The following is an 18,946-nucleotide window of genomic DNA, read 5'->3' as shown; positions in this document are numbered from 1 at the left end:
AATGTCTGTAAGAATCAGGACTAAAGACCTGCTGCAGCTTCGCTCATATATTGCATGTGCAGTTATACAGGAGTGCTGGTTCAGTGATGCTGATTTAGGGTTGGAAAATGAATGTTGTTGATCTGTTTCATTAATTTGTTTCTACAGGTTTAAGGCCTGTCGCTCATTGACATTACAGCGATAGTAATCTCAGTATTTTTGCTGACTTTGTTGCTGTGGGAGTAAAAATGACCAGTGTCCCGGTAGGTGTAACCTCCCTTTCAGCTGCACAGTGACACAAAGCACAGTTCAGAAGTGAGGGTCCAGGTCCTGACTCTGAAACCTGCTGTCATCAGCAATCCCCCACCAGCTCTGCAGAGCTTCAGCAACGTTGCGATGAAGGGTGAGAATCGTACCTCCCTGGCAGTGCAGGTGAACGTTTTAGTCTCAAAACTAACTCTACTGTCCTTGATCCAATATTAAAAACATGCAGGGGTCCAGCAGACTACGTAAATCTTCTAAATCCTCAAGGCCGGTTGAGTTTCATTGCACACCCCAAACTGTGGAAAACTTTATCTGATATACTACTATGGCTGGACTGAATGCCCATAAATTCAAACAAATATGTGATCAACCAAAGTTGCACGTATTTCATTTGAAATATTAGCTCGTCTCCCTCTTCTTCGTCCACCTCATCCACCTCATACACGTACACCTCCTCCTCTACCTCTACCTCTCTGTGCTGCGTGTTGCTCCATTGTTTTCCAAAACAAACAGGTCACCGGAGGTCTCTTTTATGCTCTGACAGATAATTGAAAAGTTTAGCCAATTGAGTTTGAGCAGGTGTGGCGTGAGTGAGACCAGTTGGTACTTAGAGTTTGGCATTTTCAAACTGTTGACCTTTCCCAGCAAAAAGATCTGCACTTTTGGTTACTGTATGCTGCTCTGCACAAGAGCAACTGCTTTGCTCTGTTGCACATGACTCTTCCCCTTGACTAAATGTTCATCACCTGATATTCCAAAGCAGGCAACCAGTGCATCACTCTGGCACCAGATTTCTGCACAATTCCCACTGCCCCCTACCCCCCGTAGTCTGCAATAAAAAAGCAAATCTATTAAATTTGTCTGTTTACAGAAAAATGTCAAGATTGTTGTTTATTTAAGCACTGTTTATGAAAAATTAACAAGCACTGTATGGTTCTTGTACCAGTCCTCCGCATACCCACCGCAGTTTTGATACAGCACAAAGGTTGTGAGAACAAATCACACATCTTTTTAAAATATTGTTCACCCTTTGTAAAGTATAGATGTGAATGTATTACCTTCATAGCGCTTGGTTTCCTCAGGGTGGACCTCATTTTCCATGGAAATGCCTGCAACAGTTATAATCAGTTAAGTTCTTTGGCATTTCAACTGTAGGGCAAAATAGACCTGGTGGTTCTAGGTGTTTCATCTTTTCAGTTCCACGTTATGAATTAAACTTTTGTTCATATGTTGTGAAGGAATGTGCCAGTTGTAGAATGTTTTTTTGTTTTAAATGCAGCATTAGGAAAATGACTCTGGTAATTTATTTTATACATAAAACAGAAATGAATTGTTGAAACATTTTGCCGTGAATTAGTATAATAGGAAAAGTGTTGCATATTATTTTATGCTATTGTGTGGATGTGTGCAGTGGATCTGTGTATCATTTTGGTGATCGTATAATATCTTCACTTACTCTCTTCATCTTTTACAGGGCATTTGGTTAAGTCTGGGAAAAAAGACAAAAAACAGGATATTATATTGGGTATATTGGGAATATGTGCTATTTCAATGGGGAATATGGGCTGTATATGAAGCTAATTTTGGAGAAAAAAAAAACAAAGGCTGGGATTCAATCAACAGTTGTTCTTAATGGCCAATGACTGCCAATTAAATGCAAGAATGTATATCTTTTCTTCGTAAACTCTTATTGGGAAGTTTCTTTTGATTGCTGAACTAGCCAAACAAATAAATAAATAAAAATAAACTTTCTTTAAATTGTTCCACAAAGTTAAGGACACATTTTAATAGAATCCCAACCAAAATGAAAGAACAATAAAGGCACATTTGCCACTAAGAAATGTTTTCATTACCAGCATCCATTAACAGACGAGTTCCAGTAAAAAGAACAGAAATGATACAGCCTCTAAGCCCAACAGAATGGAAAAGCATGGCTGGTATCAGATTGATATCTCACCTGCCAGTTCAAATGGACGTCCATTACATTTGCAGCTTAAATCTGCATCACAATTATACTCAATGCAGCTTCTGTCAATTCTGCAGAGATGTGTTTGATTGGTGGAGGTGCAAGCTGATTCTGGTGACCCCCTCATTTCGAAACATTCAGGACCATCACACAGCGATTGCTTTTTACAGATCTCAGGTGTTGCTCCTGAAATAGAGCAAAAAAAATGAACACACAAACACATTATTGTTACAAAGATGTTTTCTCAGCCATTTTATTTCAATGAAAGATTTTGTCTCCCATGTTTTTGTGCATAAAATGCAGTTCACATGCAACCTGCAGCCTTTCTTGTTCCTTTTTATTATCAAGGATGCCTGCCATTTTAGAGGTGACTGTATAACACAATTATATCAGATGTTATGGTCTAAATGGAAATTATAGAATCAATAGCATAGGCGTAAGATTCATTTTTACTTTGGGGGAGACATACTGCTGGGCCACCTGATCTTGTGTAGTCAAACATCAACTCTCTATTAGTCTGAATCCTATAATTAATTGAATATTTAAGTGAATATTTCTTCTGACTGAAACAGACAAATGTGCATACGTGGTATCCATATAATTCTAGTCACTCTGAATTGTGCTTAAAGATAAAAATCAAACATTACCGATGAGATGAAAAAAAAAAGGCAACCAGCACCAAACCAGCATATTCCTGTTCTGCAAGAAACAATTTACACTTAATTAGTCTTGTGAAAGCACAAAGCTGTCTCTCAGCACAGTCATATGTTGTGGCATTAATTTTGTTTTGTTCATCTTACAATTAAATTCAAGTTTTTAAAATATGTTTGCTCTTATTTATATTACATGTAAAAGCTGTCTTATCACACACAATGTATACATAGCCTGGTGTAATCAAAATACTTGAAAGTGGACACACAAAAAAAGTTTGGGTTCTTTATTTGGAGTTTCTAATAAAATATTTAGCTATGATCATAAAAAATCACATGAACTTACAATCTAGGAACTAAGGCTAAAAATATGTAGTAGTTTTAGGGACCCATCAAACACCTACGCTACAACAGCCTAGCAGACTGCCGACTCATTCCGGCACCATCCTCAAAAGCCAGCTATTCTTAGTTCTGATGTGTAGTTTAAAATACACTGAAATAGAGGGTGTTGATAATGTTGTTCACTACATTAAATTAAAAAATGAATTGCCATGGAAAGAATCTTACTAATAATGGCATAAACAAACAATAGAGGCCTAACCAAAGTAGACAAAGCAATTAGCATATTTGCTTCATGGAGTTGGCCTCTGATTCTTTCCACATACAAAACAAGAAATTCCAACTTAAGCGTTTTATTGGGACCCAAATTATGAATACTTCTTTAATATTGGGCCCCAAATTATAAAGAGGTGGTAGTTTTAGGGACCCATCATACACACATGCTAGCACAGCCTAGCAAAATGCTGACTCATTCTGGGACACACCTCAAACACTCCTGCCAGCCATTCTGGGTCCCGATACGTAGTTAAAAAAAAAAAAAAAAAAAACTGCAATACATGATGTGGATGCTGTTGTTCACTCACATATGAAATTGAAAAAAGAAATAATTATGACACAAATAGCTTTATAATAAGTACAACTATCGCCGCTCACCTTCATGTGTCCTTATGCAAGGACCTTCTTCCATAAAAACCTCTGTGCATGAGCGCATGCATTATCCTTCTGTGTGATACGTAATCTGCGTGATAAGTAATATGTTAATCCAGCCCATTCGCTTCCAACATGGCAAAAGTGCAAAAAATATGAATTTCTCTGTTTCATCTGGAAAACACTTTTCATATATATTTGAGGACTGGCATAATAATTATACTTTTACTGTTTAAGTGGAACATTTAGATTTAATTTGCTCTCCATCCCTGTCCTAGTCGATATGCAGCCATATTCTACTCCTGGCGGGGTCCCCCCAATACATACCACTGCCACCTTACTCACTGTCTGCTATATTGCAAATCCCCTAATTGTCGTTTCCACCCTCTCCCCCACGCTGCCAGCGGGGCTCTTGCCCCAACCCTCGAGAGTGCTTCGAGAGTCGTCTGGTCTCCTCCACCTCTGCGGTCCAGCCCCTCCTTCGTCATTGCCTCCACCCTGCCCACATCTGCTGCCACCTGCTGTTCCCCATCACCGCCACCCGGCCCCACCCATCATCTGAGCCACATCACATATCATATCTTGTGCATAAACTGGCTGACATGCTGGTCACCAGTCGGCACCCTGAGCCGAGCAGAGGAGGATGGGTTTCTCGCTTGAGCCTGGTTCCTTCCAAGGTTTCTCCCCATCTGCCACAGGGAGTTTTTCCTTGCCACTGTTGCCTTAGGCTTGCTCCTGTGGGGGTTTAGGCTAGGGTTGTCTGTAAAGCGTATTGTGACAACTGTTGTAAAATACGCTATACAAATAAAATTTGATTGATTTGATCAAAATTCATTTTTCCTTCTCTCAATTAGATTTCCTGTAGCATTAGTGTTGTCTGTATGTCTTTTTATTTTTATATTTTGTTGGTTTGGTCTTGTCGGAATGGTAAATGGACTGCATTTATATAGCGCTTTTATCCAAAGCGTTTTACAATTGATGCCTCTCATTCACCAGAGCAGTTATAGGTTAGGGGTTAGGTGTCTTGCTCAAGGACACTTCGACATGCCCAGGGCGGGGTTTGAACCAGCAACCCTCCGACTGCCAGACAATCGGTCTTACCTCCTGAGCTATATCGCCCTCATATAGAATATTCTTGTGTAGTCCCAGATCCATGTTTTTTAAGCACATATCTGCAACATTTTATATGAAAAAGGCTTGAAGCAGGTGGCTTTCTCCTCTAGTAAGTTTCTCCCAATAATGTGTTTTTATTACCTGTTAAATTACTTACACCTATTTTCTTACCTTGTCTTGTGATGTCTTTTGTGTTGTATTGCTGTATTGTGTTGCTCTGTTGTCCATTGCACCTGTGGAAAGCTGCATCTCCTGCCGGAAAAATACATTTATTTCTGGATACGGATAAAGAAACCTTCAATCTTTGATGAAAACAACCCTGGATTTAAAGCAGGCAGGTCTCTCCTCCGGTAAGATTCTCCCAAAAGGTTTGATGAAAATCAGTATCTGAAGCAGCTGGCTCTCTCCTCTCTCCTCTGGTTCTCTCCATTCTTCCTGATCCCGGGTGCTGTAGTCTGCCCTGATAAGAACTGGGGCTGCTTTCAGATCCTCTTTTCCAGATCAATCTCCTTTGTCCCAGTACCTTCCCTGAAGATAGTGAGCATTCTGTATGAAGGAAAATAAAATCAAGTTAATCTACAACAGCCAGTCATCATGAGTCAAAGTGTCTGACTGCACCACCAAGCATCAAAATAGTTACATGGAATAATTTAGTGGAGCTGCTCAGTGGCCAACAATTGAGGATTATGGTTGTACTGGGCAGATCCCAGGCGTGAATGTGTATGAGTGTGAAGCAGGACGTTCCTGCATAAGAGCATCCGTGCTCAGTGAACGTACCCTGGGTAAATAAAGGTTAAAATAAAAAAATAAAATAAAATGCTAATGAGTCCAGTATTACCAGATAAAACACAACACACTCAGCTGATTGATCCGCCTTGTCTACTCTCAGCATTTCAAACAACGCCAACCGGTCCATTCAGTTCATTGTTTATTCATGAGTTCATTAAACTCATATTTACATTACAATACATTACAGGCATTTAGCAGACGCTTTTATCCAGAGCGACTTACACAACTTTTACATAGCATTTTACATTGTATCCATTTATACAGCTGGATATATACTGAAGCAATGCAGGTTAAGTACCTTGCTCAAGGGTACAACGGCAGTGTCCTACCCGGGAATCAAACCTGCGACCTTTCGGTTACAAACCCAGTTCCTTACCCACTGGCTCGGTCCTCCGTCCTCCGGAGTGTTTTCTTATTTTTTCGTTGCTTTTTTAAAGTCTCATTTTAATAGTGTCTAAAGTGCTATCTTATACTTTTTAATATTTCAACACGGATATTCACATAGTTATTCCCAAAAGTGACATCACTTGCCCAAACAGTTTTGCCCTGTCACTTCCATTTTGAACTTCCATTTTGAATACATGGTGGCACCAGAGAGTGTAAGTCTTTACCGGTGGAGGAAAGAAATCAGGCGGAGCACTGTCATTTATGCCTTTGAAAATCATAGAGCGTACACAGGAACTGGAGAGGGTAGGAGTGGCCAGTCAGTGAAGCCTAGGAAGTATCAGGAAACATACTGCACATGTTCACAGCTGCTGAGGGCAAAAGAGCTTGCTGCCCATTGAATTCAATGCAGAATCATGTGATTTAACAAGCAAAAAAAAAAACCTCATTGGTCCAGACGTCTTAGGAAAATAATTTTTTGAATGTGCATATTTTATTACATTGTTACGGTTGCTCTCCACACCCGCAAACATAAGCGATGCCGACACCAAGGTTTCCCAATAATAACCAATACTTTTTATTATTAGACACCATACGTAAGGACAAAATAACTATACAACATAAGATTTAATCAATCAAATTTAAGTCCTTGGTGCTTGCATACCAGGCAGCTAAGGGGTCAGCACCAGGGTACATTCAGAGGATCATCAGACCCTACACACCAGCCAGACCTCTCCGTTCTGCCACCTCTGGACGCTTGGCACCTCCCCTTCTTCGCGTCTGCACTTCCCGCTCCCGTCTGCTGTCTGTCCTGGCCCCTCGCTGGTGGAATGACCTCCCCGTGATGGTCAGAACAGCAGAGAATCTCACCACTTTCAAACGCAGACTGAAGACTCATCTCTTCAGGCTGCACCTCTCCCCACCCCTCCCTAGCCTATAGTTCAGCTCACTGTACCTAGCTAGGATAATTTGATTATGTTAGTGTATCTGGCAGGATTGTTTTTGTATGATTAGGTGTGATTCCAGTGCTAGTTTGTACTTGGTAGGATTCTTGCTTGCTGAACAAGCTTACTCTACAGGGTTGGAGTCCTGATCGATGTGGTCACTTCTGGCACTACGATCCTTACTTCACTCTAGTGTTTCTTTTGCGCCTCTACATCATGAAACCTATGCACTTGTTGTACGTCGCTCTGGATAAGAGCGTCTGCTAAATGCCTGTAATGTAATGTAATGTAATGTAAAGATGAAAAATCCCGACACGGCCTTGGTCCACGGCGAGGAGAAAATCAAGCCCCCTCCCGAGAAGCCGACTCCAGGCTTCCTTTTATGGGCACCACCACAGGTGCTTCCAATTATCTGAAACAAAAAAACACAGGCCTCCAAACGGCCAGCGCCCCCACCTGACGCGGAGGGGCGTAACACCCCCCCCACCAGCTGGGGACACCAGTCCCCAAAACAGAAATTCAAACAAACGAATCATAAATACCAACTCCAAGCATTGACAGCTGAGACTTCCCACATTGACTCCCAGCATTGAACCTCTTCTGCCATGTCACTGCAACTTGAGGATAGAAAGAAAACGAGGGGAGACAGAGAGAGAAACGCCGCCACTGACGGCGGCCTGTCAACAAGCCACGTGATCAACGCATCAAGACGCATCCCTAGACTCGGCACCTCCGCGGGACAACGCATCTGCTATCACGTTATCCTTTCCACGAACATGCCAAATCTCCAGGTGATGCCCCTGCAAAAACAGGCTCCAGCGCATGAGGCGCTGGTTTTTGTTTTGCATCTGATGCAAATAAACTAACGGGTTATGGTCCGTAAACACCAGCACAGGGTGATTAACGGAGCCGACATAGACCTCGAAATGTTGCACTGCCCAGACAAGAGCTAAAGTCTCCTTCTCAATGGTGGAGTAGTGGCGTTGGTGTTTATTGAATTTACGGGAAAAGAAACAAACCGGGTGATCAATGGTCAGCTCATCCTCCTGTAACAAGACTGCACCAGCACCTACGTCGCTAGCATCAATGGCGAGCTTAAACGGCTTGTCAAAACAAGGGGCTGACAAAATGGGAGCATTACATAAAAGGGCTTTGACATTTTCAAAAGCGATCTGACAAGCGAGGGACCAATGAAACGGGACCTTACCCCCGAGGAGGTCAGTCAAGGGGGCGACTACAGCAGAGAAATTTGGGCAAAACCCACGATAGTAACCAGTCATTCCCAAAAATCTCATCACTTCCTTCTTACTAGTTGGAGCAGGAAAACGGTCAATAGCCTCGACTTTGGCGCGCACGGGCCGGACCTCACCACGGCCAACCACCTTGCCCAGGTATGTGACCGTGGCTTGTCCAAACTCACATTTAGCCAGGTTAACAGTAAGGTTTGCATCTACTAGACGAGCAAACAAGGCTCTGATCCGCGCCAGATGTTGAGGCCAAGTGTCACTGAACACAATGACGTCATCTAGATACGCAGCGCACCCCTCGAGACCAGACAGCACGCAGTTCATTAACCGCTGAAAAGTTGCGGGGGCGTTACGCATACCAAAAGCCATGACGGAATAAGAGTATAAACCCTGTGGGGTTACAAACGCAGAAATCTCCTTCGCTCTCTGCGTCAACGGGACTTGCCAGTAACCCTTGAGGAGGTCAAATTTACTGACAAATTGTGCCGAACCAACCTGGTCTATGCAGTCCTCCATTCTCGGGGGAGGGTAGCAGTCCGCTTTTGTTACAGCATTAACTTTCCGATAATCTGTACAAAACCTATACGAGCCATCCGGCTTCCCAATTAGCAAGCATGGGCTAGACCAGCTAGAAAAACTGGGCTGCGCAATGTTATTTTCAAGCATATACTTCAATTCTTTAAGTAGATGTTCATTTTTTCCTGGAGATACACAGTAAAAATGCTGCTTAATAGGCCTTGCTTCACCCACATCAATATCATGCTCCACAAGCGTAGTTCGAGAAGGAATATCCGGAAAGAGAGATAGATGAGACTTAATCAAACAGACAAGGTCAGACTGTTTGGAACTGGTCAAATGCGAAAACTGTGTTTCAAGGTTCCTAAGGAACTGGGAATTATTTAACCTACCCCTAAATACCTCCTCAGCTGGCACTACTTCATCTTCCCCTGCGTCTACCACCCACGGAGGCTGAGAAGGGAGGTCAGCCGTGGAGCTGGAAAATGCAGGAGGATCAGAGGGGTTCAGCACCGAGGACAAGGCTACAGGCTTAACAGGGACAGATAAGGAAGCCTCAGCATTCGGCCCGGCTGACAACGGCTCGGAAGGGCGAGCATAATACGGCTTCAGCATGTTAATATGGCACAGTTGAACACGCTTTTTCCTGTCCGGAGTGTTAATCAAATAGTTTAGGTCTGAAACCCTCTGCTCCACAACGTAAGGTCCACTAAACCTAGCCTGTAAGGCCGAACCAAGAATGGGCAGCAATGCCAAGACTTTATCTCCAGGATCAAAGTGGCGGACTTTAGCCTTCTGATCGAACCAACCCTTCATTCTCTTCTGTGAGCTTTCTAGGTTTTTCTTAGCCAATGCACACGCCCTATACAACCGAAGGCGAAAATCATTCACGTAGCTCAAAAGGTTAGCCGGAGGCCTTTCTGGAAGCCACTGATCTCTAATCAGCCCAAGGGGGCCTCTAACTTGGTGTCCAAACACCAATTCAGTAGGACTAAAACCTGTGCTTTCCTGGGACACCTCACGGGCAGCCATAAGCAACCAGGGGAGTCCCTCCTCCCAATCCTTCTCCAGCTCATGGCAGTACGCACGTAGCATAGACTTCAATGTTTGATGGAAGCGTTTGAGGGCGCCCTGGCTTTCCGCGTGATAGGCACTAGATAAGTTGTGCTTTATTCTGAGCTGCCGAAGAACTTGGGCGAAAACACGGGACATAAAATTGGTTCCCTGGTCTGTCTGAACCACTTTGGGAATGCCAAAAACTGTTATAAACTTGGTCAGAGCTTTCAAAACGACTTTAGCCGTAATCGTACGCAACGGCACAGCCTCTGGATAGCGTGTAGCTTGGCACATCATAGTGAGCAAATACGTGTTTCCAGCTTTGGACCGAGGAAGCGGGCCAACACAATCAACAATAAGATGTTCGAACGGTTCACCAATTACGGGGATCGGAAACAACGGCGCAGGTGGAATGATTTTATTAGGTTTACCAGTGAGCTGGCAAACATGACAAGTTTTACAATACTGCACTACATCCGTTTTCAATCCCGGCCAGAAAAACTGGCGAAGAACACGATCGTATGTTTTATTTACTCCTAAATGTCCAGCTATACCATCATGGGAGACACTCAAAATCTGCTGCCTGTAAGGCGAGGGAATAACTACCTGATAGACTGCCACACGCTCATCAGACATGCTACTGGGCCTCCATTTTTTCATTAACACACCTTCTTTAGTGAAGTAACCCTGGGACACCGAATCCAGCTCACTATCAGGGATAACCTGCTCAAAAAGGTCAGACAGGGCACAATCAGCTGTCTGAGCTGCCACCAATTCCTCTCGGGACACTGACAAGTCACACCCCCCACTCAAGGGCATCTCCTCAGAGACAACGTCCTCTTTGGCTTTGGCTGTCGGGAAAAACTGGAGTGGGATACACTTCTCAGGATTAGCTATAAAAGTTTCACTCAGATCTAAACAGCAGGGGGGTTCAGGCTTAGGCACCCGGGAAACAGAGGGCGAATTATCACGGCGACTCATGGCTCGGGTGACAGCACAGGCGGGGAACACCCCAGGGAACCTCTGGGTACACAGATCTGGCTCCCTGGACGGGCACGGCACAGTAACGACCTCGAGGGGCCTTTCCACCCCTTTCCATACTGCACCCCCTGCCAACTCATTTCCCATCAGGAAGGTGACTCCCTCTACAGGCAATGAGGGACACACTCCTACCACCACGGTTCCAGACACTAGGTCCGAAGTAATATTAATGCGGTGCAAAGGCACCTCCACAAAGCCCATTCCAAAACCCCGAACCAATACACTGCTCCCAGTAGAAGTCTCAGCTGAAAGTGGTAAAATACCATCAAGGAGAAAAGACTGTGCTGCGCCAGTGTCTCAAAGTATCTTAACCGATCTCATCTCTGCCGTACCTGGTAAAGATACGGAACCATTCGTAAGGAACGGGGCGTAATCACAAATATCCCCATGTTCCTGAGACGTTAAGCTTCTCCAAGGAGACGCCACAGCCAGCCTCCGCGATCGCAACGGAGCAACCAAAGCTGCGGGTTTTACATGGGACTGAGCCTTTAAAAGCGAACAGTTCGCCACCACATGTCCACGCATGTTACAAAAATTACAATGTCGGGTATCGTAACGCCTGCCAACAGGATTACCGTCGCTTATCCTGGTTGCCGAGGGATCGTAAACATAGCTGCCATTTCCGGGCGGTGCAACACTGCGATATCGGTGATCCCCAAACACCGCTCGGTGGGTCAAAACAAACTCATCGGCTAGTACGGCAGCTGCCGCAGGTGTACTCACTTTGTGTTCATTAATATAAGTAGCAATGCGTTCAGGCACAGAGTTTTTAAAATCCTCCAACACCATAAGATTACGCAAATCATCAAATGTGTTAACTTTAGTGGAAACACACCAGCGATCAAATAAAGACATAGATTCTCGAGCAAACTCAACATACGTTTGATTATCTCCTTTCTTTAGGTTTCTAAACTTTTGGCGATACGCCTCTGGCACCAACTCATACGCTCTAAGAATGGCAGCCTTTACTGTCGGATAGTCGAGGCTCTGATCTGGCGTGAGGGAGGAATATACCTCCTGCGCTTTTCCAGTGAACACACACTGCAACATGAGGGTTCTTTCGGCGTCAGGCTATTTCAGAGTCATGGCTACACGTTCAAACAGCGTAAAGAATTGGTCTACATCTTTTTCATTAAAAGGTGGCATTAAACGCAGATGTCGGCTAATATCAAAGCTAGTAGACGGAGAGGGAGGGGGAGAAACCACATTGCCAGATTCTAATTTCTTTAACTCAATCGTGGCCATAAGTTCCTTCTCTTTAGCCTGCAGCTCCAGTTTCCTTAACTCGAGTTCATAAAGAGCTTTGTCGCGTGCAGCCGCATCCTTAGCGGCTCTTTCCCTTTCCTGGGCCTGCATCTCCAACCTTTTTAATTCAATCTCGTGTTTTTTTAATTCTAAAGCATTTGCCAACTCTGCTTCTCTAATTCGCAGGGTTGTCTCATTTGAGTCACCTGAATGGAGGCTAGGAGAAAGGGGTTGTTCCTCAGATTTATCTTTTAGAATGTCACGATCAATCAAGGTGGCTTTCAAGATAATTTTAACGTTCTCTTTATACCGCTTGCTGGGAATTTCTATTAAATAATGTTCTGCGATTTTTAACAGCTGATCTTTTGTATACAGCTCGAGCAGTTTCACGGAGGGTTCCGCAATAAAATCCTCTATGACTGAAGCCATCGTTAACACTAAACGGACAAGGACAGAGTCAATGTTCGGAGACCGAAAACGGCACGATAGTAGCTATAGATACTCCACAAGGCGGTACAATAAAGGATATCAATATACAAAAATGCGTTTACAAAACACGAACTGTGATTACTTTACCGAAACCAGCCCCAAGCTCTCTCGTCCTAACGCCTGAGCAAAACCTCAAGGGATACTAACAAGCACTAATTACACCAACTGAGGTCATTGGGGCAGTACTTTGACTGGTGTGGGCTGCCAGTGCTTCCCCCCCAGTTCCTAACTACCTATAGCAACAGAAACCTAACTAAAAAACTAACCTAGTCTTCAGTGTACTCACCGGGCTCGAGGCGGCTTTTAAACGCAAAACCCTTGAACGCTAATGGAAGACCAATTGAATAGTCCCCCACAGCGAACCGGAGCGTACCCCCACCCAGAATTAACACCAAAAATAAAAAAGACAAAATAAAGTGACAAGCCCAAAGGACATGCCCGACGGCTACACCTACCTGAGGGAAACTCAGCAGATCACCAACACGCAGTCAACCCTACCGTCGCACTCCACAAACACGAAAAACTTCCAAAACTAACAAAACTGTGCCCCAGCGAGATAAGCTAGAGAATACCTACCGGATCAGCAGATCCCGGACGAGCCCCCAATTATGTTACGGTTGCTCTCCACACCCGCAAACATAAGCGATGCCGACACCAAGGTTTCCCAATAATAATCAATACTTTTTATTATTAGACACCATACGTAAGGACAAAATAACTATACAACATAAGATGAAAAATCCCGACACGGCCTTGGTCCACGGCGAGGAGAAAATCAAGCCCCCTCCCGAGAAGCCGACTCCAGGCTTCCTTTTATGGGCACCACCCAAGCGGCCAAAACCAGACTTCGTTTTTGAAGCTCATTTCCTGGTGTTGTAGTTCCTGGTTGCTCACTAGCGCCACTACGGATGGCTCCAGTATAGGTGTTTTCATATCCGGTTTCCATGTAAGTCAATGCAAATGCGATCAAAATACAAAAGTCAATCATTTTTTCTCACAAGAACAAATAGTCATAATAGGTGTATTTTATTCGTCTTATGACTGTCCATGGGTCGATTTCATGATTTATTGCGTCATTTGGGCACAGTGCCAATATTTGTTCTGGACCAATGAGGTACAGCTTGCGTCACTTCCGGATTACTGCTAGGACTGAGCTACAGTAGGGGCTACAATCTGTGGTCACTGGGGTGGGAGGTGACGTCTCTTGGCCTTGACATTGCGGCTCCGACCACGGTCCACCTGTGCGAAGTCAGAAAATGCAGGCATCCCATTTTGTAGTGGTTTCATTACAGCGTGTGCTATTTACAGCTGCACTAGACGACCATAAAATAATCCTCCTCTGAAGTTTTGCGGTAGCCGAGTCATTTTTACTATTTCCCTTAGCCCACTTCACCAAATAATTAGTTGGCAGAAAGCGCAATCAGCTAACGCTTATTTGCTATATGTGGTAGTCCAGTAGCCTATGCTAAAACAGTTCGCAACTTCGGCTACCAAGTCATTTGACTAGCTAGCTAACCCTAACCGGCAAATATTCCATCTGTCAAACGTGTTTGACGGCTTGTCAGTCGTGTACATTCCGTAAATGTCTACCTGGGCTATGCTGCACGAATGTGACAAAGCTAGAAGCTAGCAAGAAAATAATAATTATTAGAAATTAAATGTACATTATTTTTGTCTTTATGCAACAGGTGGAAAACTTGCTCTTCAAAGTGCGTTGTCATATTTACACGCCTGTAGATCAGTTATTAAAATACTTGGTAGATTTGTTAATCACCGCTGACAGTGTTAATTTTTATTCGGTAAAAAGTGACTTGCGAACGATCGGTCAGCTAGCGTCACCCAGCAAGTAAACACCACAAACGGCGATGGAGTAGTAGCAGTTAATGGCTCATTAACTGACTGTGGCGAAAACCTACGACGATAACTTGCTTGGTTAACAACAGGTCTACCAGACAGTTATATGAAAATTAGCCTAGTCAAATCACCAGTAGTCTACACATCTCTGATTGATTGACTATCAGTGCAGTCGATGTTCTTCCCCTGTAGTTCATATTGCTAATGCGTGAGCTAACCACGGATAGCTTACCTAGCTCACTGGCAAGCTGATATGCTAGCTAAGCATATTCGTTTTGCCGAGAAACATAAATTGAAGATAACTGAACACAATTGTATTATTAATGTCATACATATAACGTGATTACATGACACAGTACAGTCACGGATGGAAATTAAACTCCGTAAACATTTGATCATATATTTTAAAATATAACGGCAGACAGTCAGCTAGCCTCAAGTTCGTTCTGCAATCGTTCGTTCAGGTTGATGGGCTTTTCCGCACCGGACTGTCAATCACATTTTAAAAATCACAAGACCGCTTAACTCTATGGTTTTGGCTCCAAATCGAGAACATGGCCGCGCCCGCCATTGAGCTTCAAAACGTGTTTTACAGACCCACGGAGAGGCAATGGGTGACGTCACAGTAGCTTTGTCCATATTTTTTACAGTCTCTGGCACCACCACAGGTGCTTCCAATTATATGAAACAAAAAAACACAGTTCTCCAAACGGCCAGCGCCCCCACCTGACGCGGAGGGGCGTAACATACATAATGCATATTTTTCAATCTGCTTTTAATATGAAACGTAACAGTCCTCAATTGGGTATCAAAATATCATCAGGGAAGATTATTTAGCCTTCAAAAGTCTGATATTCACCATTCAGTTTAATGGGGAGCTCAATATTTTGCACTCAACAACGAGGACATGCACAGTGCAAGCTTACTTCCGGGGCTACACGGCTTAGGTTGGCTGAGGGCATGCTTTCTTGTCTAGTTAAATATGCATGTCCGTGTTGAAAACAATCAGAGGCAGAAGCAGGATGAGGATCCGGTCTACAGCGACCGCATTGAACTTTATTACAATATTACACTGGAGGACACATTTCTGAAGATATCGAATCTCAGGCTACATGATTCAGGAAAACACGTTTGTGGTGTGTTGTGTGAAGGCTATAGTCATCGAATTCATGCCACTGTCAATCTTTCTGTGGCTGGTAAGGCTTTAATATCCATGCCAGGTTTTGCAAACCACCGGACAAATAATCGTTTCCTTCTTTGTTTTTTTCTCTGAGCTGCACTTACTTGAACTTGGAAGCATAGCACTTCAGCGATGAAACCGTAATTGATGTTAAATATATGAGTCTTGAGTCCTTTATGAGAATCACTTGAGCAGTGCTTTGCACCCAGTGAGTCATGAGTCTGAAGACCAGCCCGTTCGTATTTACACCAAATACATTATACGCTAGTCATTCTGGATATGAGCATCTGCCAAATTCCTACTCGTAAATATAAAACATATCCCAACAATATTCATGGTTTCACCTCCAATGGATTCTGGTAGAAAAATCAGAAAATACTTTGGAAGAATTAGAATATCCAACAGTTACTTTTTTTTTTTTAAATGCAAATTTGGTGGTCATCTACTGGTGTCAGCCTATGTTTTGAAATGTATTATTTTTTTTTAAAAAGACCAAAAAAAAAAACTTCAATAACTTTTATAAATCTCTCTGAAACATGAATGTATAAATGTATCTGTTGTTTACGGTCATGATCCATTCACTGGTGTTTCATCATTTCAGTTGTCAACTAAAATTATGTATAGTACCCCGCTTAGGACAGTATATTGCACAGTATGATTACCTCAAACACTGTTCAAGAGCAGTGGTGCAGCTGCCCAGATATGAAAAACAAATTTATTAATCGACAAATACTAAATGAACTAATGCAAAAAATTAATGGACTGTATTGTCAGACATCTGACATTGTTGCTTTATACAGCTTGGATGTGACTTGTATATCTGGTTCTTAATCCTCACCAGCAAAGCCTTCCATATTAGGCAGTATTTCCCTGAAAGGAAAACGTCTGCACTTCAACTCCTCTGGATGGTTCCCCCAGCCGTCTGCCTTCTGGACCAATGAGAATGATCTGACTGTGACTGAGCGCAGTCAGACTAACATCACCCAGGGAGAGGATGAACTGTACAGCATCAGCACTGTCCTTGAGCCAGCATCGGGCTGGAAGTCACGCAATCTCCACCTATGCTACACCAACCCCGACACTGGAGAGAAACAAACTGACGTCTACCACAAAGCAGCAAAGAGCTCAGGTGAGAATGTCTGTAAGAATCAGGACTAAAGACCTGCTGCAGCTTCGCTCATATACTGCATGTGCAGTTATACAGGAGTGTCGGTTCAGTGATGCTGATTTAGGGTTGGAAAATGAATGTTGTTGATCTGTTTTATTAATTTGTTTCCACAGGTTCAAGGCCTGTCGCTCATTCACATTACAGCGATAGTAATCTCAGTATTTTTGCTCACCTTGTTGCTGTGGGACTAAAACGTTCTACCCCTTTTCCCGAGGTACCCAGATGTTCCGTATGTGTTTTAAAACTGAATTTCTACAAGCTGAGTCTTTATGAACTGGACTCTTAAAAACAGAATTTGTGGCATTGGAAAAAGGAACATTGGCTTTTTTTTAGATCGGAATGTTGGGAGGTTAACTTTTTGAGATGTGAATTCAAAACTATAAAATTCAATGCGAATAAATAAAAAAAAAAAAATTTTCACAGTTGAAAGTCAAATATATTTACAGTTAAAGAATTAAAATCTGTTAAATTTGATGAGTTCTTAAAACCTTCTTGAACTTTATTTTCTTCCATGCGCTACAGGTGCGGGAGTAGGTGCTTTGACGCACATTCCAGCAATCATCCACGGTCTCTAAGGTTGTTGGTTTTGAGTGATTTATTAAACAAAAAATTAAACAACAAACCCCACTTTCTAACATTTATACACAAAATAAGACATCCCCACTCCCATCTTAATCCCCATCCTCATCCTCACCCCCCTTCTCACCCCCATCCTCACCCCCCTTCTCATCCCCCTCCCCATCCCCATCCCCATCCCCATTCTCATACCCATCCTCACCCCCTTTCTCACCCGCCTCCCCACCCCTATCCCCCTCCTCATCCTCATCCTCATCCTCACCCCCCTCCCCATCCCCATCATCAGCCCCTTGGCCTGCAGCCCCATCACTGGCATCCTGGCCCTGTGTCTCCACGGACCGAGAGGAGCGCTCTACTGAGGCATCATTCCTGTCTTCCAGCTCCATTTTGTTTTGGTCCTGTGCCAGGGGCTGTCTCTGTGGGTCTGTCCCTCCCAGCTGTGGCTCCCTGTGCCTGATCAACGAATTAAAGACCCAATTAGGAGCCTATTGACTCAATAGTTTTTAATTTGATCAGTGAAGAAAACCGCTACTTCTTTTTATGTAACTGATTGCAATACAGCACAATAAGCACAATGTGAACATGGTACATGGCATGCATAGCTACTTGAGATATGACGTGGTTTAAGAGGACAAACACAGTAATCCCTCTAAACATGAAAATAAATTCAGAAAAAGGAACAGGATAACATTCTTGGATTGCACTTGTGGTTGGAACATAAACCAGCAACCACAGGGGGTCGTCAGGACAAAGGTTGAGAACCACTGGATCAGATGATGTAAACACCATTCACATCCATGCCCCTCGACCTCCCCCCCCCCACCAAATCACAAGTGAATACATTTGGCCAGTCTAACTGGTGATAGTGAAAACCTGCCCAGCCCTGCAGGAATGTAATTGCTTACCCCTGCTTTCGAATGAACTTCAAGATGTAGTATGGAATGGCACCAAAAACAAGAAGGGCAGCAAGAACAGCTCCAACAACAGCAAAAGCAATCTGTAGTGGGGTCATGCTGGAATCTGAACCAAGGGCATTTCAGTCAGATACCACAAAACACACTTTGGACAGAAAACAAAAAAAAACATTTATGCACTCAATCACAGGGGACAAATTAATAGCGCTGATTAACAAAAAAACTACCATTTACAAAAAAGGGGAAAATCTACCTCCTCACTGAGACCAGGGAAGGTAGTAGCTCTGATGGTCTCTATCCTTTAAGTTTCCCGCATTGGGAGCTGCAGTTGCTTTAGTCTATGTAATTAAATATTGCTTTATTTTATTTTATTGTTATTTTTACACTGTAAACCTGGTCATGTGATTGTGCTATACTTAAATTTAATCTTTAAAAGACAAAGATTTTGACGCAGTTTTGATACAGCACGAAGGTTGTGAGAACAAATCACATCTTTTTTTATATTTTTCACCCTTTGTAAAGTATAGATGTGAATGTATTACCTTCATAGGGCTTGGTTTCCTCAGGCTGGACCTCATTTTCCA

General features: G+C 43.3%; 1 protein-coding gene across 1 annotated transcript in view; it reads right to left on the bottom strand.

The window, feature by feature from the left end:
* Positions 1 to 5,334, bottom strand: part of LOC118227070 — a 30,510-nt gene extending 25,176 nt beyond the window's left edge. The window contains exons 1-3 of the mRNA XM_035417188.1: positions 5,131 to 5,334; positions 2,857 to 2,908; positions 2,201 to 2,395 (exon numbers count right to left, since the gene is read on the bottom strand). Of these exons, the coding sequence (XP_035273079.1) occupies positions 2,201 to 2,395; positions 2,857 to 2,908; positions 5,131 to 5,208 (325 nt within the window). The 5' untranslated portion in view covers positions 5,209 to 5,334. The remainder of the gene's footprint in view (positions 1 to 2,200; positions 2,396 to 2,856; positions 2,909 to 5,130) is intronic.
* Between the last annotated feature and the right edge of the window lie 13,612 nt (positions 5,335 to 18,946).

Source organism: Anguilla anguilla, chromosome 1, assembly GCF_013347855.1.
Source record: "Anguilla anguilla isolate fAngAng1 chromosome 1, fAngAng1.pri, whole genome shotgun sequence".
Taxonomy (NCBI): Eukaryota; Metazoa; Chordata; class Actinopteri; order Anguilliformes; family Anguillidae; genus Anguilla; species Anguilla anguilla.
The sequence above is the reverse complement of the archived record's forward strand: the minus strand, read 5'-3'. Positions and strand labels throughout refer to the sequence as shown.